We start from the raw sequence: 23,992 nt of genomic DNA on the forward strand, positions 1-23,992 counted from the left end.
AAGCGTGTATAGACGATCGAACGACATCGAAATCGCGGGCCTCGGGACATTAGATGCTTTAATCCACTCGGTGGGTTTATAGATGCCAGCTATCTTCCGCTCGGATGATTTATAGACGCCGGCTCGTCTCTCGATATTTAACGTCGGAGCTCGACGGCCTTCCGCGCGGATGATTTATAGACGCCGGCTCGTCTCTCGATATTTAACGTCGGAGCTCGACGGTCTTCCGCTCGGACGTTTATAGACGCCGGCTCGTCTCTCGATATTTAACGTCGGAGCTCGACGGTCTTCCGCTCGGATGATTTATAGACGCCGGCTCGTCTCTCGATATTTAACGTCGGAGCTCGACGGTCTTCCGCTCGGATGATTTATAGACGCCGGCTCGTCTCTCGATATTTAACGTCGGAGCTCGACGGTCTTCCGCTCGGATGATTTATAGACGCCGGCTCGTCTCTCGATATTTAACGTCGGAGCTCGGCGGTCTTCCCCTCGGATGATTTGTAGGCGCCGGCTCGTCTCGATATTTAACGTCGGAGCTCGGCGGTCTTCCGCTTGGATGATTTAGACGCCGGCTCGTCCCTCGATATTTAACCGGAGCTCGACGGTCTTCGCTCGGATGATTTATAGACGCCGGCTCGTCTCTCGATATTTACCGTCGGAGCTCGGCGGTCTTCCGCTCGGATGATTTATAGACGCCGGCTCGTCTCTCGATATTTAACGTCGGAGCTCGACGGTCTTCCGCTCGGATGATTTATAGACGCCGGCTCGTCTCTCGATATTTAACGTCGGAGCTCGACGGTCTTCCGCTCGGATGATTTATAGACGCCGGCTCGTCTCTCGATATTTAACGTCGGAGCTCGACGGTCTTCCGCTCGGATGATTTATAGACGCCGGCTCGTCTCTCGATATTTAACGTCGGAGCTCGACGGTCTTCCGCTCGGATGATTTATAGACGCCGGCTCGTCTCTCGATATTTAACGTCGGAGCTCGACGGTCTTCATGGCTAACTTAGATATTGCCGATCGGCGTAACCCTTGACCATCCTTTGAATTAATTTTGCTTCCTGCATTACAAGGACACGAGCTACTAGCATATACACAAAAATGAGTTACATTAGTGCACCTTTCATCCAGCTCGATAAGGCTGGAGATGATTTGCACGCCACGGTCGATCTAGCTGCCGCCCGTCTTCACCCTCCAAATAATATGCGCCTGAGCGGAGCTTTTCAATAACCTTGAAGGGGCCTGCCCACGGTGCCTCCAGTTTGCCGACGTCGCCGACCGGCTTGACTTTCTTCCAGACAAGATCGCCGACTTGGAATGATCTGGGGATTACACGGCGGTTGTAACTTTGTTTCATCCGTTGCCGGTATGCCATCAGCCGGACGGACGCCTTGGCTCTTTCTTCTTCGACCAGATCCAGCTCCATGTTCCTCCACTCGGCATTGTCCTCATCGTAATGTTGGATCCTAGCGGATTCGACGCCGACTTCGACCGGAATGACCGCCTCGCCACCGTACACCAAATGGAACGGCGTGACACCCGTCCCTTCCTTCGGCGTCGTTCGGATGGCCCATAAGACGTCCGGCACTTCATCCGGCCAACTTCCTCCCAAATGGTCGAGCTGGGCGTGCAGAATGCGAAGAATTTCCCGATTGGTTACTTCGGCTTGACCGTTGCTCTGGGGATAAGCCACGGACGTGAAGTGTTGCTCGATGTCGTAGCTTTTGCACCAATCCTCTAGCATCTCCCCTGTGAATTGTCGCCCATTATCGAAAACCAATCGGCGAGGGATGCCGAACCGACAGATGATGTGTTGCCAGATAAATTTTTTGACAATCTGTTCGGTGATCTTGGCTAGCGGCTCGGCCTCCACCCACTTGGAAAAATAATCCACCGCCACTAGCAGAAATTTCCGTTGCCCGGTCGCCATCGGAAATGGACCGACAATATCCATTCCCCATTGATCGAACGGACATGAAACGGTTCATGCCTTCATTTCCTCTGCCGGTCGGTGGGAGAAGTTGTGATACTTCTGGCACGAAAGGCACGCAGATACTGTCCGAGCGGCGTCTGCTTGTAAACTTGGCCAAAAGTACCCGGCCAAGAGGATCTTCTTGGCCAACGATCGTCCGCCCGGATGTCCTCCGCACGATCCTTGATGTACCTCTTGGAGGATGTAAGCCGAGTCTTCCGAGCTCACGCATTTCAACAGTGGGCGTGAGAAAGCCTTTTTGTAAAGCTGATCGCCGATGAGTGTGAACCGACCGGCCCTCCTTCTTAACAGCTGGGTTTCGTTCCGGTCGGAAGGCGTGGCTCCCGAGCGGAGGAACTCTATGATGGGTGTCCGCCAGTCGCTTGGAAATGTGAGGCCTTCCATCCGGTCGACGTGCGCCACCAACAGTACTTTTTCAATTGATTGCTGAATGGCGACCGACGTTATTGAGCTCGCGAGCTTGGCTAACTCATCGGTTGCTTGATTTTCTACTCTGGGTATCTTCTGGACAATAACCTCTTTAAAGTCATCTTTGAGCTTCTCGAAGGCTTCAGCGTAGAGCTTGAGCCGAGCACTATTGATTTCGAAGGTACCAGAGAGCTGCTGAGCGGCCAACTGCGAATCCGAGTGAAGCGTTACCCGACCTGCTCCCACATGTCGAGCTGCCTGCAAGCCGGCTATGAGGGCCTCATACTCTGCTTCATTGTTGGTAGCTTTATAATCCAGCCGGACGGATAAGTGCATCTTCTCTTCTTGAGGGGAGAGTAACAATATCTCAATCCCGCTCCCAAGCCGAGTGGACGACCCATCCACATATATTCTCCACATAGCTTCTGGCTCCGACCTTTGCACCTCAGTCACAAAATCGGCCAAGGATTACGCTTTTATCGCCGAGCGGAGCTGGTATTGGATATCAAATTCACTTAACTCCGTCGTCCATTTGATGAGTCGTCCGGATGCCTCTGGATTTAGTAGAACACGTCCGAGCGGGCTGTTGGTTTTGACAATGATAGTATGCGCCAAGAAATATGGACGAAGGCGCCGAGCAGCAAGGACCAGAGCAAAAGCTAGCTTTTCGAGCCCAGTGTAGCGAGATTCAGCATCCTTTAAAATGTGACTAAGGAAATACACAGGCTCTTCTCCGCTCGCCCTCACCAGTGCCGAGCCAATTGCCTGCTCGGTCGAGGATAGATAAATACAGAGCGGCTCGCCAATAGTCGGCTTGGCTAATACCGGGAGCAAATTCAGATATGCCTTTAAATCTTCGAACGCCCGGTCGCATTCTTCGTCCCAGTGAAATTTTGTAGCCTTGCGTAAGATCTTGAAAAACGGAAGGCTCCGGTCGGCGGTTTTGGAGATGAACCGGGACAGAGCGGTTATCCGACCAGTCAAACACTGCACTTCCCTTGTATTTCTTGGGGCGGCATATCTTGTAAAGCTTTCACCTTGCTGGTATTTGCTTCGATGCCCCGCTCGGTCACTATGTACCCCAGAAAGCGCCCTCCTTTTGCTCCGAACAGGCACTTCTGGGGATTTAACTTGACTCCATATTTGCGCAGCGTTCGGAAGGTTTCCTCCATGTCCTTGAAGAGATCGGCCGCTCGGACGGACTTAATGAGAATGTCGTCCACATAAACTTCTAGATTTCGTCCGATCTGCTCTCTGAACACTTTATTCATCAAGCGCTGATATGTGGCCCCCGCATTCTTCAATCCGAACGGCATTACATTATAGCAATAAGTGCCGTCGGCCGTCACGAAGCTGACCTTTTCTTGATCTTCACGGGCGAGCGGCACTTGGTGATAGCCCTGGTAAGCGTCGAGCATACAGATTAATTCACAGCCGGCCGTAGAGTCCACCAGCTGATCTATCCAAGGCAGAGGATAAAAGTCTTTCGGGCAAGCTTTGTTGAGATCCCGAAAATCTATGCATACTCTCCACTTGTTGCCCGGCTTGGAGACTAATACTACGTTAGCCAACCAGCTCGGGAACTGTACCTCGCGGATATGGCCGGCCTCCAAGAGTTTCTCCACCTCCGCTCGGATGATAGCATTCTGCTCGGCGCTAAAATCTCTTTTTCTCTGCTTCACGGGCCGTGCGTCGGGTCGGACGTGTAGTTCATGCTGCGCTATACTTGGTGAAATTCCGGGCAGCTCATGTGTCGACCAGACGAAGACATCATGATTTCTTCGGAGGCTTTGGATCAATTCTTCTTTCTGCTTCTCTTCCAGATCGGACGCTATAAAGGTTGTGGCCTCCGATCGGGTTGGGTGAATCTGCACTTCCTCTTGTTCTTCATAAATTAAAAAGGGTGGCTTTTCAGTGATGGCGTTTACCTAGATCCGGGGCGCCTTCCGAGCGGAACAGGCCTCTGCTCGGACCATCTCGATGTAGCATCGCCGAGCTGCTAGCTGATCTCCCCGTACTTCTCCCACTTTGTCCTCTATGGGGAACTTGATCCTCTGGTGGAAGGTTGAGACGACCGCTCGAAATTCGCTGAGAGCCGGTCGTCCCAAAATAACGTTGTAGGACGAGGGAGAATCGACCACCACGAAGTTTGTTGTCCTGGTCCTCCTGAGCGGCTCTTCTCCCAGCGAGGTAGCCAGCCGGATCTGTCCGACCGGCTGAACTTCGTTACCAGTGAACCCATAGAGCGGAGTTGTCATGGGTAACAGCTCGGCTCGATCAATTTGCAACTAATCGAATGCTTTCCTGAAGATGATGTTGACCGAGCTTCCTGTATCTACAAAAACGCGGTGGATAGTATAATTCGCTATTACCGCTTTGATGAGCAGAGCGTCGTCGTGGGGCACTTCAACTCCTTCCAAGTCCCAGGGCCCGAAACTAATTTCGGGTCCTTCCGCTCATTCTTGGCTACAACCAACCGCATGAATCTGGAGCTGCTGGACGCTCGCCTTTCTAGCTCGGTTGGAGTCTCCTCCGGTCGGCCCGCCAGCAATAACGTTGATCTCGCCTCGGGAAGTATTGCTTCTATTTTCCTCTTCCCGAGCGGTCGGTCGAGACCGTTCTCTGGACGCTCTGCGATTCTCCTGCCTTGGAGAACGATGCCGATCGGGCGTCTGTGGTTGTCGCCTATCAACTCATGTCCGGTCGGCTTCATTAGGTCTCTGTCGCCTGTCGACTGATGGAGACAGCCGTCCGGCATTCCGGGGCACGGGATGAGTCGCGAAGGGAAGACTTCGGCAATCCCTTGTGTTGTGTGTATCCGTCCGGTGGAAGGAGCAGAACATCGGGGTCCATCTCTTCTTTGGCTTTGGCCGGACGGCAGCTACCTCTTGCACGTGGGACCTCACATGAGGGGAGCGGATTGCTTCAGCCCTCGGTCCTCTTGGTGGTTGAGTGGTGGGGGGCTTCCGTTGGGCAGGTCGAGCCCGATCAGTCGGAGCTTCCTTTCTTCGAGCCGCTTGGGCCTCCTCCACATTGATGTACTCGTTGGCTCGGTGCAGCATATGGTCATAGTCTCAAGGCGGCTTCCGAACTAGCGAGCGGAAGAAATCCCCATCCACTAGGTCTTGTGTGAAGGCGTTCATCATGGTTTCCGAAGTGGCCGTTGGAATATCCATCGCCACTTTGTTGAATCGCTGGATGTAAGCTCGGAGCGATTCACGGGCTTCTTGCTTGATGGCGAACAGGCTCACGCTAGTTTTCTGGTAGCGTCGGCTGCTTGCAAAATGGTGGAGGAAGGCCGTTCGGAAGTCCTTGAAACTTGTGATAGATCCGTCCGGCAACCTCCGAAACCACCGTTGAGCCGATCCCGAGAGAGTGGTAAGAAAAACTCGGCACTTTACTCCATCTGTGTATTGATGGAGAGTGGATGTGTTATCGAACTTACCCAGATGATCATCCGGGTCGGTTGTCCCATTGTACTCGCCGATCGTCGGAGGCACATAGTGCTTGCGCAGAGGGTCTTGTAGAATAGCCTCCGAAAATTGGCGATTGATCCGCTCGGGAGAAGCGTCCGCTCGGGGGGCTTTCCCTTTTCTGTTGTCTCGTCTCGGTATTTCATCCGAAGATGATCCCCGTTCTCGATTAGTTGCTACGACTTCAGGAGTACGGAAGAGAGCCCGATGGAATGGTACTGTCGCAGGTGGTGCTTCCGCTAGGCCACCCGATGCTGACACGGCTTGCTGTTCTGGCCGCTCGGCTGTTGCCTTCTGTTTTTGCTCCACAAGCTTGGTGACCCTTATCTCGATCAGAGCGTCGAGTTCCTCATTCGAAAGCGTCACCAGGTGTTGTCGTCTAGCCTCGTCCATTGTTTCCGCTCGGATACAGGAACGTTCCCACAGACGGCGCCAAATTGATCCTGTCCGAACACTGAATCAACGGACGCTGGGCACGTGGTGCTTCCTGGCTGCTATCGTGGATCTTCGACTGGTGGCACTAAGCTCCGGCGAACCTGCACAGAAGTCGGGCCGGGAAGGGGTTCCCGGCGGCGACCCTCCGACGCTCAAGTCAGGCGAAGCTCAAGGAATAAATAATGGCTTCAAAACGCGTAGAATGCATACCTCCGGCGAAGAATGAGGGTCTTTATATAGGGCAGCGAAGAAGTGAGTGTACACCTGCCGAGGTGTACACGTGTCCATGGCCCATACCCCAGTAAGGACTTGTCAGTGAGCTTCCCTAACTCATACTGCTACAGTCTCGGCATGTCCTCGATGGGACAACGAAATCCCCTGTCACAGGATTTGGAGCATGGCCTACACGTGAAACATACATGCTGTCAGAAAAAGACGTCCCCTGTCCTTTTTCCCATTGCTCCAGATCTGGCGTCCAGGCGGACAGCAACCTCAACATCCGGCCGGACATATGTGGTGGTTTACTTGGGGAGATTTTCCATCATATACTTTGTGGAGACTATTAGCAGTGTTACCTTATGGCTTTGGCCGAGCGTGAGGTCCGCTCGGCACCACGACCTTTTCCACTGAGCGCCGGAACCCTGATTTCGACAGGGTGCCTTTTAACCATCAGCCGACTATCGTCCGCTCGGGACGTTCGACTCCACCGGAAGGCTGGCCTGCCGCCCGATCGGACCCGGCCCTACCGTCCGGTCGGACCCGGCCCTCTCCGGATGGACAACTGCCACTGTGACTTCTACGTGGCGTTGACTCCACAGGGTGGGGTCCCCTGTTCTTACTACCGGATCACTAAGGAATATAAAAGAAGGGGTTGGGGTGCCTTCATGAGACACAACCTCTATTATTTCTCCCTCTTTTCCTTGGTGTTGTGGCCGGCCATCCTCTCCCCATCTCTTCCTCTTTGTGGTGGCCGAAACCCTCTCTTGCTTGGAGTTCTTGTGGTGGTCGGATACTACTTGGAGAAGAAGAAGAAGAAGAAGGAGAGAAAGCTTTCATCCCTTGGAGTTTGGTTGGTGTTTTTCTTCATCCTTGGTGAAGCTTTTGTTTTGGCCGAACCTAGCAAGGAGGAGAAGAAGGTGCTTTGGTGGTCCTCATCTTGGAAGATCGTTGTCCACACAATGTCTGAGGTTAGAAGAGGAATACGGTAGAAGATCAAGAGGTTTTTCTAGAAGGTATAACTAGTATTTTTCCTTTCCGCATCATACTAGTTATTTTTGGAAATAATACCAAATACAAGAGGCATACGATTTTAGTGTTTCGAATTTGCTTTCGATGTAGTGTTCTTTTGTTTGTTCTTTTCTTTGTGATTTGATTGTTCTTTTCGGTTGACCTAAAGTTATTTTAGGAAATTAAATATTAGCTTTCCTTAAAAGGTTTTGTCTCGTCGGTGGTGGTTGCTCCCATATCCAAGAAGGTCGTGTGCCTCGCCACGTCAATACTGGGAACCAATTTTGGAAATTAATATTTAATGAAATTAATAACCTAGGTGATTTGGATCGAACGTGTTAAGTTCCGCAGGAGATCCAAGTCAAAACCTAAAAGAACAAATAAATTAAATTTGGATCAAACGTGTTAAGTTCTGCAGGCGATCCAAGTTTAATTTAAAAGAACACATGGTAGCTAGGAAAAGGTTCAGACCTTTTGTACAAAATTTTTGTACAGTGGAACCATTAGATTTTCCGAGTAGCAACCAACACATTGATGATATTAAAGGAATTAGTCCCTCTCTTTGTATGCATAGAGTTTTACTTGAAGAGGGATATAAAAATTCAATTGAACATAAAAGGAGATTGAACCCAAATTTGAAAGAGGTGGTAAAGAAAGAAGTGCTTAAGCTTCTTGATGCCAAGATTATTTATCCTATTTCAGATAGCGAATGGGTGAGTCTAGTGCATGCGGTTCCAAAAAAGGGAGGAATGACTGTAATCAGAAATGAGAATAATGAATTGACTCCAATGAGAATAGTCACAGGGTGACAAATGTGTATTGATTACAGGAAGCTAAATAAAGAAACTAGAAAAGATCATTTTCCTCTACCATTTATCGATGAGATGTTTGAAAGGCTGGCAAAATACTTATATTTCTGCTATTGGGATAACTATTTAGGATTCTTTCAGATTCCAATTTGTTGGACCCCGTGGTTGTTTTTATGTGATCAACCAAGTTTAGGTTAGGTCCTGTTTGTCTGATCCTTGTGTCTAAGTGTGCAGGAGCTTAGTAGCGCAGGATGTCGAGCGGAAGACGCAGCTAGCGAGAAGGACGACACGGGAAGGGAGTCGACGGGCTCAGTGCATTCAAAGGATGAGAGAGCTGCGGAAGAGTACACCGGTGGGCGAGAAGAACGTGCGCGGCGTTCGAGGGACGTAAAGCCGGGACGGAAGACTGCTCGAGGAGAAGGCCGAGAATTGGGTTCGGGTGAGCCCTATTCCGGTTGGCCGAAATCACCCAAGCAAACCGAACCAGAGCAAGTCAACCGGGAGTTGACTTGACAAGTGTTCGGTCAACCGAATGCCATGATCGGTCGACCGAACCCCTATCTTCAAAAGCCAACCGTCGCAGCCACGTCAGCATCCAGCCGTTGGTTGATCGGTTGACCGAACCCTCTGATCGGTCGACCGAACTGAAAATAAACCAGAAGACCTAGTCGAGCGTGCTGATCAGGCCAGCTCAGGGAGACCGTTGGCTGATCGATCGATCGAACGCAAGGATCGGTCGACCGAACCTGAGCTCTATCCACAGAGCCTGCATTCAGATGGAAAGCTGGGAGAGTTCATCAGGTTCGATCGACCGAACCTGGGGATCGGTCAACCGATCCCTCTCGAGTCAAAACCTGATCCCACCATCCGATATTTACTGGGCAAGAAAGATGCCAAACCACGGCTTATTAGGTGGATCTTACTTCTTCAGGAATTCAATTTAGAGATCAGAGACAAGAAAGGGGAAGAAAATGTAGTGGCATATCATTTATCTCGAGTGTGGCAAAATGGGAAAAAGGATGCAGGATCTGAGGCACCTATTAATGATATTTTTCCGGATGAACACCTTTTGGCATTAGCATGTTTAAAGACACCTTGGTATGCAGACTTTGTTAATTATCTGGCAAGTGGTGTTCTACCCCAAAATTTCTCTAGGCAACAAAAGAAAATGTTTCTTTCGGATGTCAAGAACTATATTTGGGATGAACCACTTCTTTACAAGAAATGCAGTAATGTAATTTATCAAAGATGTGTGCTCGAGGAAGAAGTTAAGGACATTTTGTTCCATTGTCATTCTTCATCTTACAGTAAGCATCTAGGATATTTGAAAACAACTACAAAAATCTTACAGGCGGGATTTTATTGGCCAAACTTATTCAAAGATACACGAGAATTTGTACAATCCCGTGATCAATGCCAAAGGACTGGAAATATAACCAAGAGAAATGAAATGCCACCAAACTACATCTTTGAAGTTGAGTTATTTGATGTGTGGAAAATAGATTTTATGGGACCATTTCCTTTCTCATGTAGAAACAAGTTTATTTTGGTGGCGGTGGACTATGTGTCAAAATGGGTGGAGGCCATAGCTTCTCCTTCAAGTGATGCAAAGACGGTCATCAAATTGTTTTAAAAGATAATTTTTCCACGATTTGGCATTCCTAAAGCAGTTATTAGTGATGGAGGGTCACATTTTATAGAAAAACAATTCGAAAATTTACTCAAGAAATATGGAGTAAATCACAAAGTGGCAATACTATACCATCCACAAACCAATGGGCAAGTTGAAATCCCTAATTGAGAATTAAGGACATACTAGAGAAAACAGTTTCTACTTCACGAAAGGATTGGTCATTGAAGCTAGATGATGCTTTATGGGCATATCGTACGGCTTACAAAACTCTCATTGGTATGACCACATTCCGGCTAGTCTATGGAAAGTCATGCCATCTCCCAGTTGAATTGGAACATAAAGCTTACTGGACAATTACAAAACTTAATATGGATCTTAGGGTAGTAGGAGAAAAAAGGAAGCTCCAGTTAAATGAACTTGATGAATTAAGGTTGGATGGCTACGAACATGCCAAATCTTATAAGGAAAGGACAAAGAAATGACATGATCAACACATACTACGTAGGGATTTCAAAGAAGGAGACCAAGTCTTATTATTTAATCCAAAGTTAAAACTTTTTCCAGGAAAGGTGAAATCACGATGGTCAGGCTCGTTCAAAGTTAAAAAGGTTTATCCTTTCGGAGCAGTGGACATTTGGAATAAAGAGCTCGGAGTTATTAAGGTGAATGGTCAACGTTTAAAAGCGTATGTCCATGGTATGTAGTTAGGGGAGAAACAGAAGTTATACTTCACTGAACCTCGTCCCCCAGAATGATCTCACACCGGTCGAGCTAATGACCTTAAACAAGAGCTTCTTGGGAGGCAACCCAAGGGATCCTTTAGTTAAATTCAATTTTAGCATTCTTTTTCATTAGTTAGTATTTTTAAATTACTGTTATTTTTGTTTTCAGGTTGTACATTGCTTCCATAAACTGACCATGATTATTTCAGGGGCATGGAGGCATTAGAGAAGTCGGAAAGGAGGAAATTTAAAAATTTGGGACCTAACAGGGCTCGACCGTGTGACATACATGGTCGTGTGACACTTACAGAGGTGGAGAAGCACAAGGTCGTATGACTCACACTGCCCGTGTGAGCTCACCAAAGAAGAAGAAGGACAGGGTCGTGTGATTTTGCATGGCCGTGTAAAAATTTCAGAGGAGAAGAGGAAGGAGGCCTTGTGTCACACACGACCGTGTGAGCTCACCCGAGAAGAAGGTGACACTACCCGTGCCATTTGGCATGGCCATGAGGAAAAGGCTGAGAAGGAGAAGTAGGGCATGTCTCAGACACGGTCGTGTGAAGGGAAAAGGAGTATGACTGTATGGCAACTCACATGGCCCAACCAAGGTTTTAAGAGTTAGGGCACGAGGGTGTGAGAGCCACACGGCCGTGACCACCGCTTGCTCCATTCTTCTCTCTTCTCCCTCATCTCTTCTTCACCCCAAAGGCCATAAACCACCCCATTCCAATTTTTTTCACCTATTTTCCTTAAAGTTCAACCTCTCTAGATCCTACAATGTCAAATCTAAGGAAACTACATCAACAAGAAGAGAAAAGGAGAAGATGCTTGCTTTGAAAGGAAGAAATTTATGTTTCAAAGGTATTTCTAATAACTTTGACATCATTTTTCTAGTGATGGACAAAAACATCATTATTTTTCTTTATGTAAATGTTCCATCTTGAGCACTAAGTTTATAGATTATGCAAGCTTAGATACTTTAGGATTTAGAGGTGTTATTGATTGGCTCTTTGAAAGAATAGGTTGGGATAAATTGATGAACATGAAATATCCAACTTACCCTAGAATTGTTTTAAAAATTTTAAGTTCTATCACGGTTGACAATGCGCAAGGTGGGGGGAAACTCAAATTCTGATTGTTGAATGATGATTATGAATGGACATTAAGTGATTTTGCTACTTGTTATGATTTGCCTGAGGATGGTGCATGTATGATTCTACCTGAATTTGAAAATTCATACTTTTGGCAATTAATCTCTAGGCAATCTCACTTTAACCCTCACACATTCAAAGCCTCTAATATCATTAATCCCATCTTTAGATACATTCATTTAGTTATGAAAAACACTATCTTTGGACGGGAGGAAAAGGAAGGAATAGTAAGACTTACTGATTTATATTGTCTATGGGCAATGGTTGAAAATATTTCAATAAATTTTGGTTATTTCTTCCTTAAGCATTTAGTGAAATTAGGGAAGGCAGAATCTACCACGCCTATTATCTTAGGTGGGTTGCTAACTCAAATGGCGCTAGTGCTAGGATGTGATCTAGATGGTTTAGAGATGGTTGAGGAAACTTATGGATTGGATTTGAATTCATGTTTAGCAATACGGATGTTAAGGCGTGAGGAACATGGATATAGCCTCCTTGTCAAAAATAATTTCCCTTTGCGATTATCAAATCCTGATTTAACTACTATTCACATTAAGGAGAATTGACATTTAACCCTATCAAATCAACATTCTAGAGCCCTATCAAATAGAGTTACAAGAGATGTTCATCCAATTAATTGTGATATTCTTAAATTCAACTTCCATGAGCTTCATTCTGTTTTAGATAACATTCATAATGATTTGGATTTAACTAATAAATTACTTACGAAGGAAGATTGCATGAAGGATGAACAATTTAAGAAACTGTAAGAGTGTTTTAAAAGTGAAAAAGAGTTATGTATCAAAATTTCTGAATTAATGAACTCTTATAGGGCTCAAATGCAGTTTAATGAAGATATTCAAGGCTTTATGAGATATTTTCAAGATGACTTAGACAAATTGTTTGAATATCATAAATTTTTTAGGGATGAGGTATGATGGTTCATTGATCTTTTTCCCCTTCTCGAATTCCCCAAACTCCCTCCCCTACCATCATATTGATTTCATCGGGACGATGAAAAGTTTAAGTCTGGGGGGTGTATGCAACATGAAATTTTTGCATTTTTTTTTTACATTTTCAGTTTTTCTTTCTTGCTTTTCTTGCATTTAGTTTTTTTTCCTTATGTCTTGCATTTAGTTTTTCTTTTTGTTTGCTTGGCTTGTTTTTGACTGTCACTTGACTATCTTTTTTGAAACATGTGGTATATTAAGAACATCATTCCTCACTTTTGCTAACTTGTCTAAGAGTAAAATTGTTTGCACGTTTATATCTTGTTCATTATGTTTTGGATATAATACTAGTATGTTTAGTGTATCTTTTTTCTCTATCGTAAGTAGAATGATATAAGCTAAGTATTGTACATAAACAAATTCAAGTTTTGGCTTAACCTTAATGATTCTATTATCACTTTACTTGAGTTTGAATAGTTGATATCATTGGAATAGTCATGATTCATCTTATTTGTTTAGTACTTAGTTCCCATGGTGATTTCTCAAACTACATCTTGATTACTCGATAATGCTTGAGTCATGTAAGCTCATTTGAAAAAAAATCAAAATATCCTAATATTTGCACTTATATGCATTTGTGTTCAAGTGTTGCATCTTGCAATCACGAAATAAAAAAATGAATAATGGATATAAAAAATAATTGTTGTGAGTGGAAACAAGCAAGTTACCCTTTTGAGACCGAGTTAGGTTACTGGGGAAATGACTTCTATGTTTCTCTTGATATCGAGCACGCCTTTGAGACCTTGGGTTGATTGAGAAATATGAACAAAGTGTGTGGCAGGTAAGTACCTATCACCGGTGATCCGGCGATGACATAGGGGGGCCCTTCGCTGAGGAGGTTCAACGATCGTATGGTCATCAAGGTCAAAGGAGAGTCAGCTAAGAGACGAGCCGAACGGCAGGCCCTGGGGCAGGGCGGCAGGCCCTGGGGCCGGGCGGCAGGCCCATGTGGCCGATCGACAGAATAAGCTCCCGATGGTAAGGCCGAGCCCACAACCTGACCAGGCTAAAGAGTTCAAAGAAGTCGATCTGAATCTAGGATGAGCCGAGAGAATGAAGCCCAATCCGATCGGAATATATATGTACGTACAATATCAAAGAGCGGGCTGGCCGGATAGATCAAAGAAAGTACCATCAAATTAGCGGCTGACATTTAAGAAGGGAAGGAAAATATGTCTTAACATCCTTTTGGGAATCGATGCCGCCGGCTGACGGCGCGAATGGAAAGGAAATCGTACGGACGAAGATTGCGCTGCCCTAGCGTAAATGCGTCTGCCCCTTTAAGGTAAGGTGCCAGGGATCCTTTCTCAATGTTAGCTATTGAGGAAAGCTTTGGAAGTCACGCCCGCCCGGGAAGTGTGCAGTCAACCCATCGAAGCTCTATATAAGAAGAGGAGTGGTTATCCACGGAGGTACGCGCAGATACGTCTCTGAGCAACACTATTTCGTTTCTTCATTCCTTTCATTTCTCTTCGGGTCGATTGTGTGACTTGAGCGTCGGAGGTCCGTCGTCGGGAACCCCTTCCCGGCTTGGCACTAACGACTTGTGATTGCAGGAGCGGGGCGTTTCCACCACACACGGAGATCCACATCAGCGGTACTTCCTGGTAGCCATTCACTCAGCTTCGGGGCAGGATCAAATTGGCGCCATCTGTGGGAACTCAACCTGAACCCAGAAGCAGAGGATGGAAGACGTCGGACGAGCAACAACTGTAACGCTGACGACAGAAGAGTTGGAAAGGTTAATCCAAGCCGGAATAGCAAAAGCAATGGAACAGCAGCAGCAGCGAATGTTATCCGATCGACCAGCACAAGAGCCAGCCATCTCAGGGTCTGGCCAGCCTGCAGACCCTGGGCGCATGGCTGAACCTATAATCCAGCCAATCGGAGGCAAGAGATCAGACACGACTGGACCAGCGCCAAACGCACCAATTCCTTTCCACCGAGCGTTATTTAGGACACCCTCAGAGGAAGGCGTAGCCAGACAAGACCGAGGCTCCTCGTCAGATGAGGCGCCTGAGAGAGATGCAAGGAAAGGAAAAGCGCCGCGAGACAAGGATTCACCCGAGCAGATTAACAGGTAGTTCTCACGAGGTATCATGGAAGATCCTTTACCTCGCCATTACACCCCACTGGCGATTGGGGAGTACAATGGGAGCACCGATCCAGATGATCACTTGGCCAAGTTCGACAACGCGGCCACTCTCCACCAGTACACCGATGGAGTAAAGTGCAGGGTATTCTTGACAACACTTTCAGGACCGACTCAACGGTGGTTCACCAGGTTACCGACCGGCTCTATACGTAGCTTCAAGGATTTCCGGGCCGCTTTCCTGCATCACTTCGCAAGTAGCCGTCGGCATCAAAAAAACAAGCGTCAACTTGTTTTTACTCAAGCAAGGTCCCCGAGAAGCGCTCAGGGCGTACATCCAGCGATTTAACCAAATGGCGATGGACATACCAGCAGTCTCATCAGAAGTACTGGTAAATGCTTTCACTCAAGGGCTCGTGGAAGGTGAGTTTTTTCGATCCCTCATTCGTAGGCCCCCGAAGGATTTCGCCCATCTCCAAAGGAAGGCCATGAAATACATCAATGTAGAAGAGGCACAAGCAGCCCGAAGGAAAGAGGCGCCAACCGACCCTCAACAGGCGCCCGATCGGAGGAGACCCAGCAACCACCAGCCTCCAACCCGTCCTAGGGCCACGGGGCCACAACCGTATCCCGAGCCAAGGACACATGCAGTCCATATAGAGGCCGCCCAACCCAAGAAAGGCAGAAAGTGGACCCTGATGTTCTGCAAGTTCCATCAGTTAGGGACGAACAACACGTGGGAGTGCCGAGGCGACCCTAATATACATCGGCCCGAGCCCAAGGAGTATAGACGCCGGTCGCCCACTCGGGACCAACATCCTGAGCGCCGAATCGATCAAAAAGTCGAGGGTCGAGGGGCTTAGGAGCCGCGGGAGCATCGTCCCCGAGAAAGAAGCCCTGCCCGAGCCTCAGCCGATCGGAATAGGCATTCAGCGCGAGAAGAGGAGAACAGGAGGAACGCCTCCCGTGGAGAGATTGGGATGATCTCGGGTGGCCCGACCGGGGGAGATTCCAACCGAGCTCGGAAGGGCCACGCACGACAGCTGACCATCTACGTTGTAGGATGCAGCAAGGAAAAAGCAGAGGGACCCGAGATCAGCTTCAGCCCTAAGGACCTAGAGGGGGTCAAAATCCCTCATGATGATGCGTTGATCATCAAGGCGGTGATCGCAAACTACACCGTCCGCCGGACTTTCATCGACACAGGAAGCTCGGTAAACATTATTTTTAAACAAGCATTCGATTTATTGCAGATCGATAGGTTTGAGCTATTGCCCATGGCAACACCACTGTACGACTTCACTGGCAACGAAGTCTCGCCAATCGGTCAGACAAGATTGGTCGTTTCGCTCGGAGAAGAGCCCCTGGTAAGGGCGCGCACCACAAACTTCATCGTGGTAGATGCGCCCTCGGTGTACAACGTGATATTAGGCCGACCAGCTCTTAATGAATTTCGAGCTGTGGTATCGACCTACTGCCAGAAGATTAAATTCCCCGTGGGGAATTTGGTGGGCGAAGTGCGAGGGGACCAGGTGGCAGCCCGGCGGTGTTATGTGGAGATGGTCAAGGCGGATGCTAAGGCTGCCAAGTGCCCCCGATTGGAGGTGAACGCCATCAGAGAGAAGTCGCCCTCATTGATATACGACAATAAGGAGGAGGTGCAGATACATCCAAGTTGATCGGAAGCTACCACCTTCGTAGCAGCCGATCTGACCAGCCCGCAAAAGGAAGAGTTAGTCGCCTGCCTTCAAAGGAACCATAATGTATTCGCCTGGTCGACACACGAACTACCGGGCATCGATCCAAGTGTGGCTTTGCATGAACTACATGTTCGGCCAGACGCCCGACCGGTCAAGCAAAGGAAGCGCGACTTTAGCGCTGAGTAAGATTTGATTATCCGAGCTGAGATCGAGAAGCTACTGGAGGCCGGACACATCAAGGAAATTCAGTTTTCGACCTAGCTCGCCAACGTAGTGTTGGTTTCCAAGCCAGGTAATAAATGGCGGGTGTTCATCGATTTCAGGGATTTAAACAAAGCCTGTCCCAAGGATTCTTACCCGCTACCCAGGATAGACCAGATGATGGATTCGACGGTCGGATATGAGCTGATTTGCATGCTTGATGCCTATCAAGGCTATAATCAAGTGCCACTCGCGCGCGAAAACCAGGAGAAAGAGCTTGGTAACGGCCGACGGGACGTACTGTTACAAGGTCATGCCATTCGGATTAAAGAATGGAGGCGCCACTTATCAGAGAATGATGAACAAGGTGTTCCGGAAGTAGATCGGACGGAATTTGGAGGTATATGTCGATGACATACTCATTAAGTCACTCCGATCTGTTGACTTGTGTACAGATGTGGAAGAAACGTGTCAAACGCTGCGAAAGTACGGGATCAAGCTAAACCCAGCTAAATGCCTGTTCGGCACTAAAGGTGGTCGATTTCTGGGATACATAGTCACCGAACGGGGAATCAAAGCGAACCCGAGCAAAGTAAGAGCTCTCCAAGACATGGCACCACCTCGCAACCTGAAGGAGGTACAAAGGCTGACTGGAAGAATCACGACCCTATCAAGGTTCATATCAAAATCGACTAACCGGAGCCTAACATTCTTCAAGATCTTAAAACGAGCGACCAAATTCCAATGGGATGGCAAATGTGACAAGGCGTTCGAAGAACTCAAGCAATATCTCATCTCTCTGCCCATCCTAGCCAAGCCGGCTGTGGGAGAACTACTTTTAATTTATTTATCGTCCACCGAGCATGCCATCGATTCAGCGCTAATCATTGAGAAAGAAGGAAGTCAACAACCGGTGTATTTTTTTAAGCCATATATTGAAAGACGCTGAGTTACGCTATACAGGGCTCGAGAAGCTTGCTTACGCTCTGGTCCTCACCGCCCGAAGACTTCAGCCTTATTTCTTGGCTCACCCCATAATCGTGATGACTAATAGCGCCTTGGGTCGAGTGCTGCTCAATCCTGAAGCGTCCGGTCGGTTAATCAAATGGACCACGGAGCTTAGCGAGTTCGACATACAATATCAACCTCGGTCGGCTATCAAAGCACAGACATTGGCAGATTTCATCACAGAAGTACCAGACCCCGAGCCTGAATCCCCATGGAGGATATATGTTGACGGCTCGTCCGCCCGACCAGGTAGTGGAGTAGGTATCCTGCTTATATCCCCGAAAGAAGACCGAATGCATCTGTCCATTCGGTTAGACTACCGGGCCACCAACAACAAAGCTGAATACGAAGTTCTCATAGCTGGTCTTCAAGCAGCTCGGCAGGTCGGGGCCACCAAGGTACTCTTATATTCGGATTCACAGTTGGCAGCCCAGCAACTGAACGGAACGTTCGAGATCAACAGTGCTCGGCTCAGATTATATACGGACGCCTTTGAAAAGCTCAAGGCGAATTTCCAGGAGGTCGTTATTCACAAGATACCTCGATCAGAGAACCAAGAGGCGGATGAACTGGCGAAACTAGCCAGCGCGGTGACGCCGATTGTCACCGGTTGTCCTATCGAGCAGGTCTCCCTAGTGGCGTACGTTGATGGGGCAGTAGGAATGTCACTTCCGGAAGACTGGAGGGCACCCATCATTAAGTTCCTCTAATTTGGAACCTTACCAGGAGATCGCGAAGACGAACGAATTTTGAGAAGAAGAGCCGCTCGGTTCACTATGGTTGGCGAGCATTTGTATTAAAAAAGTCTTCTCACGTTCTCTGCTCAAGTGTGTGGGTACCGAGGATGCCGAATACATCCTTCAAGAGGTATAAAAGGGCTCCTGCGGAGGACATCCGGGCGGACGATCGCTGGCGAGGAAAATCATCCTAGCAGGGTATTTTTGGCCAACACTCCAAAGAGATGCGAGCCAGTCAGTAGCTACTTGCTTGTCTTGCTAAAAATACAATAATCTGACTCATTGACCAGCCGTCGAAATGAAAACATCAACCGTTTCATGCTCATTCGATCAGTGGGGAATGGACATAGTCGGTCCTTTTCCCATGGCAACCGGTCAAAGAAAATTCCTGCTAGTGGCTGTTGATTATTTTTCAAAATGGGTAGAAGCTGAACCACTGGCCAAAATAACCGAGCAGATGGTCAAAAAGTTTATCTGGCAGCATATAATTTGTCTGTTCGGCATTCCACGTCGGCTCATCTCGGACAACGAGCGACAATTCGTTGGTCAGGAGCTTGAAGAATGGTGAAAAGGGTACGACATCGAACAACACTTCACTTCCGTGGCGTATCCTCAAAGCAATGGTCAAGCCGAAGTAGCCAATCGGGAGATCCTGCGAATTCTGCGGGTTCGGCTCGATCATATGGGGGGCAGCTGGGTGGATAAGTTACCCAGTGTGTTATGGACGTTACGAATGACTCCCAAGGAAGGAACTAGTTTCACGCCATTCCATTTAGTATATAGAGGAGAGGCTGTCGTCCCAGTGGAGGTCGGGATAGAGTCCGATCGGGTGCTTCGTTATGACGAAGAAAACGAAGGAATGCGACGGATGGAACTTGACATGGTGGACGAAACGCGCGACAAAGCAGCCGCCCGGCTAACCGCTTACAGACAAAGAATGCGGCAGAACTATAATCGTCGGGTAATCCCCAGATCCTTCCAGGTGGGTGACCTAGTATGGAAAAGGGTCAAGCCGGTTGAGGACGTCAAAAAGCTAGAAGCTCCATGGACGGGTCCATTCAAGGTCATAGAAAGGCTGCGATCGGGGGCATACTACTTGGAAGATGCGGAGGGAAGGAGGTTGGATAGACCGTGGAGCGCAAATCACCTCCAACCTTACAGAGCTGGATGAGAGGTGAGTGAATAAATTCATGTACACATGCATGTATGTATGTTTCCTTAGACGCAGGAAGAAAACAATCGGATTGCTCCCAAACTCCTTCCCATTAAAACACAACCCTCGCTTCATTGACGGTCGAGCGGCGACCTTAAACCCTCGCTTCATCGACGGTCGAGCGGTGACCTTAAACCCTCGCTTCATCGACGGTCGAGCGACGACCTTAAACCCTCGCTTCATCGACGGTCGAGCGGCGACCTTAAACCCTCGCTTCATCGACGGTCGAGTGGAGATTTTCAGCACTTGCGTGATCGATCGACAAGTAAAAGCAAGACGATCGACTAAGTACATTCAAAGATGAGCAAAATATTGAAGAAAATCATCACAGATAACATATAAACAAGTCACGTCACTAGAGTTTATGCCAACCGGATACACACGGTGGCCGACTGATACAATCCAAAACATCACTTAGTGAATAAGGGGGTGTTCGAGGGTTCACTCCAAATAATCCAAAGCATCGTCGGGAATGGAGGCATTAAGCTGGTCGCGATCAATCGTGGAGCTGGGCAGATCGGCAGGTAGATGCCCCTTTTTCTTGAGTTGGTTGAAAATGTTCTCCACAGCGCAACCGAAGAGTTGGAGAGTGCGGTTGACGAACTTATCCACGAAAGTGTCAGACCGGATGTAAGCCACCTTCATCTTTTTGAAGCGACTGGGCTCATTTTCTTTGTAGGTCTCTAGGGCCAACTGGGCGCTCTCTAGGTCCGCTTTCACCATCGCAAGGTCGGCGTCTTTGTCGGACAGCTGGCTTCTTAAAGTAGCCTCCTCAGACTCGCGAGTCTTCTGCTCGGATAACAGAAGACCTTCAACATTTTTTAACTTGTCTTCAGTTTGCTTTAATTTTTGCTCGAGAGCCCGGGCTTCCACATTCTTTTTCTCCAAATCCTCGACAGCTCTTTGCTTGCGGTTGGCGGCTAGGGTAATCTTGCCCTCAAAGGTGGATATCTCTTTTTTAAGTCGGTCTATGTACCCGGCTTGCTCAACTCTCTTGCCCCGCTCGGCAGTCAGTAGTTCCTTGCTCTTAGCCAGGTCGGCCTGCAGTTGAGCCACCTGGGTGTCATTTAAACCATGAGTGGTTCCCGACTGGCCGGGTGCTTCCTGTAACCGTTTCAGCTCATCTTCCACGAAGGCGAGCCTCTGGCTCATAGCCAAGCCGTTTACCCAAAACTGTGGAAGTCAAAAGCAGGAGCAGGAGTGGGTCATAAGCAAGGCTAAATTAATAAGTGCAAAGGTCAAAAGTGAAGCTTACCCCGGTAATCTGCTTAGTATAACTGTTGGCTAACATTCCAGGAGGAGCGACGGTCGCCCGGGCTCGAGCATCTTCCCATATCTCCGCTAACTGGCCTCTGATGATAATACGGTGTTTAGTCTGATCAGCTGAGCCGCCTGGCGCTGAAAGGTCTTCAGTCGGAAGGTGTAGTGTAGTCGTTACATGTCTTCGACGAGCTGTGGCTGGATGGGAAGAAACTGATCGGCCCACACGAGAGGAGGTGGGTACGGGGTTGATGCTTGACCTCAGAATGCGGCCTTAAGCCGATAAGGGCGGTAGACTAGCGGCGGGAGAGTCGACGAGAGGGTCGGAAGGTGTGCAGTCGGACGAGACGTGGACGGCCTCCAACGACATTGGGCCAGAAATGCCAGTCCGACCGGCTACCCTTTCAGCTGAAGACGCCGAGCAAGCAGCTTGTTTAGCCCGACGCCTTTTACGTGCATTCTCGAGCGGTGCCTCAGATTGTGAGCCCTCCTCCGGAACAAGTTGAGCCGCCGTAGGCTCTGCGATTGGCTCTTCCACCGCCGCTGAGCCGACCGGCACTACATTCGACTCCCCTCCCGCTTCCTGAGTGAGCCCTGGAGTGGGTATTGGCTGCTCGGGAAGATCTGATGGTTGAAACCCCTGTTCAGACAGGACTTCAACCACTACCTTATCAATATCGGCATTGGTGAGTTTTGATTGTCCGATTAAGCGCGCCCTCATCATGATGTCAGCTGCAAAATAAAAAGAGAAATCAGTTAGATAAAGAGGAAAAAGGTAAGGGGATTATGTACCTAGGTTGATTGGCTCGGATGGGCTAATCGGGCTAAGGCCGAAAAGGGCCAAAACTCCTTCCTCCAGCAACTTGTGAATGTTGAATTTCTGGCCGGCCAGCATGGAAGCAACAAGCAAATAAGCAGGAGTATTCTTGTACCGAGGCAATGAGGGTTGAGGACCCAAGGAAAGTTGCCAAGTGGTCTGGAAGGAGGGCCGATCGGGGAAGAGTACGAAGAAGAAGTATTCTCTCCAATGTTTATTGGAGGAAGACATCTTATCAAAAAAGACCAAGCCCGGTCGAGCTTGTAAGAGGAAAGTGCCTGGCTAATCAGATAGCTTGGGGTAATAAAAAAAGTGGAAGATCGAAGGGGTTAGAGGAATGCGATGTAGTCGGAACAAGATAATTACCTCACATAGGAGGCGAAAGGAGTTGGGGACTAGCTGAGAAGGGGATAGACTGAAGTATCTGTAAACATCAAGGATGAAGGGATGAAGAGGAAGCCGCAGACCGACAGTAAATTGATCGCGGAAAAAGCAGACACAACCGGTCAGCGGAGCGAAAGGACGATCGGTGGCTAGTGGGACATGTATCTCGTAGCCAGGAGGGAGTTCAAAGGTATTGGCTAGGGTTCGGGCATCATCTTCATCAAACCGTGACTCCATAGTCTCATACCAAGGACCCGAAGCAAAAGAAGGTTGCGATGTACCAGCCATGATAAAAGGGAGAGAACAAGAAGGGTCGGGAGAAAATGCAAAAAGAAAAAGAAGGCAGAAGCAAGAACAGAAGCCCACCGGAAAATCACAAAGGACCAAGCAATAAGGGGTTATGGAAGAAGGCAATGAACTCACCTGGAATAGGAATGACAAGAAGCAGAAGGGTTTGCTGGAGAACGCAAGGGGTTCGCCGAAGAACACGGGAAAAATCGCTGAAGAGCACGAACGAAGTCGTCGGAAACAAAAGCAAGAAAAAGAGGAGACGGCAGCGATAAGCTTATAAAAACCAAGAGACTTCGCTCAGCCGTTTGATCAACAGCACAGACACCTAGAAGCAGATCTAGTCGTTTAAAATTCAAATGAACTCAAAGGTCGCATCCCAGCCTGTCGCCTCAAACGTGCGTTGGCAGGGAGGGATGCGTGGCGTGCATCGATAGGGCAGTTGTCGGGATAATTAAAGAAGCATGCGGCACATTAATGCGCCAGAATGATACGGTTTCCTAAAGATTTCGTGGAGATTACCCAGGCAACGGCCCCATAAGTCGATCAAACAAGTTATGCAGCTCGGACAGTCCTCCGTTCCTGCCGATCGGTCGGCCAAGAGCACTTCGTCGAAAGGAGAACCGAGGCCAGGTAATCGAGCGTTGGCCAAGGGTCACAATCGACCCGGCAGAGGAGGTCTTCTCGTACCAGTGGGTCCAGTCAGTCAGACTTATGACCTCCTTCGACTAGACTTAAAGGGAAAGCATGTGATCCGACGATGACATAGGGGGGCCCTTCGCTGAGGAGGTTCAACGATCGGATGGTCATCAAGGTCAAAGGAGAGTCAGCTAAGAGACGAGCCAAACGGCAAGCCTTGGGGCCGGGCGGCAGGCCCATGCGGCAGATCGGCAGAATAAGCTCCCAATGGTAAGGTCGAGCCCACAACCTGACCAGGCTAAAGAGTTCAAAGAAGTCGATCTGAATCTAGGATGAGCCGAGAGAATGAAGCCCAATCCGATCGGAATATATATGTACGTAGAATGTCAAAGAGCGGGTTGGCCGGATAGATCAAAGAAAGTACCATCAGATTAGCGGCTGACATTTAAGAAGGGAAGGGAAATATGTCTTAACATCCTTTTGGGAATCAATGCCGCCGGCTGACGGCGTGAATGGATAGGAAATCATACGGACGAAGATTGCGCCGCCCTAGCGTAAATGTGTCTACCCCTTTAAGGTAAGGTGTCAGGGATCCTTTCCCGATGTTAGCTATTGAGGAAAGCTTAGGAAGTCACGTCCGCCCGGGAAGTGTGCAGTCAACCCATCGAAGCTCTATATAAGAAGAGGAGTGGTTATCTGCGGAGGTACGCGCAGATACGTCTCTGAGCAACACTATTTCGTTTCTTCATTCCTTTCATTTCTCTTCGGGCCGATTGTGTGACTTGAGCGT

At 48.5% G+C, this 23,992-nt stretch overlaps 1 protein-coding gene across 1 annotated transcript; it reads left to right on the top strand.

The window, feature by feature from the left end:
* Nucleotides 1-19,334: 19,334 nt before the first annotated feature.
* LOC122019371 lies at nucleotides 19,335-19,772 on the top strand. Its single transcript, XM_042576846.1, has one exon. The coding sequence runs from the start codon at nucleotides 19,335-19,337 to the stop codon at nucleotides 19,770-19,772; it is 438 nt and encodes a 145-aa protein (XP_042432780.1).
* Nucleotides 19,773-23,992: the final 4,220 nt, after the last annotated feature.

The sequence above is a fragment of the Zingiber officinale genome, chromosome 9A, assembly GCF_018446385.1.
Source record: "Zingiber officinale cultivar Zhangliang chromosome 9A, Zo_v1.1, whole genome shotgun sequence".
In the NCBI taxonomy this organism is placed as follows: Eukaryota; Viridiplantae; Streptophyta; class Magnoliopsida; order Zingiberales; family Zingiberaceae; genus Zingiber; species Zingiber officinale.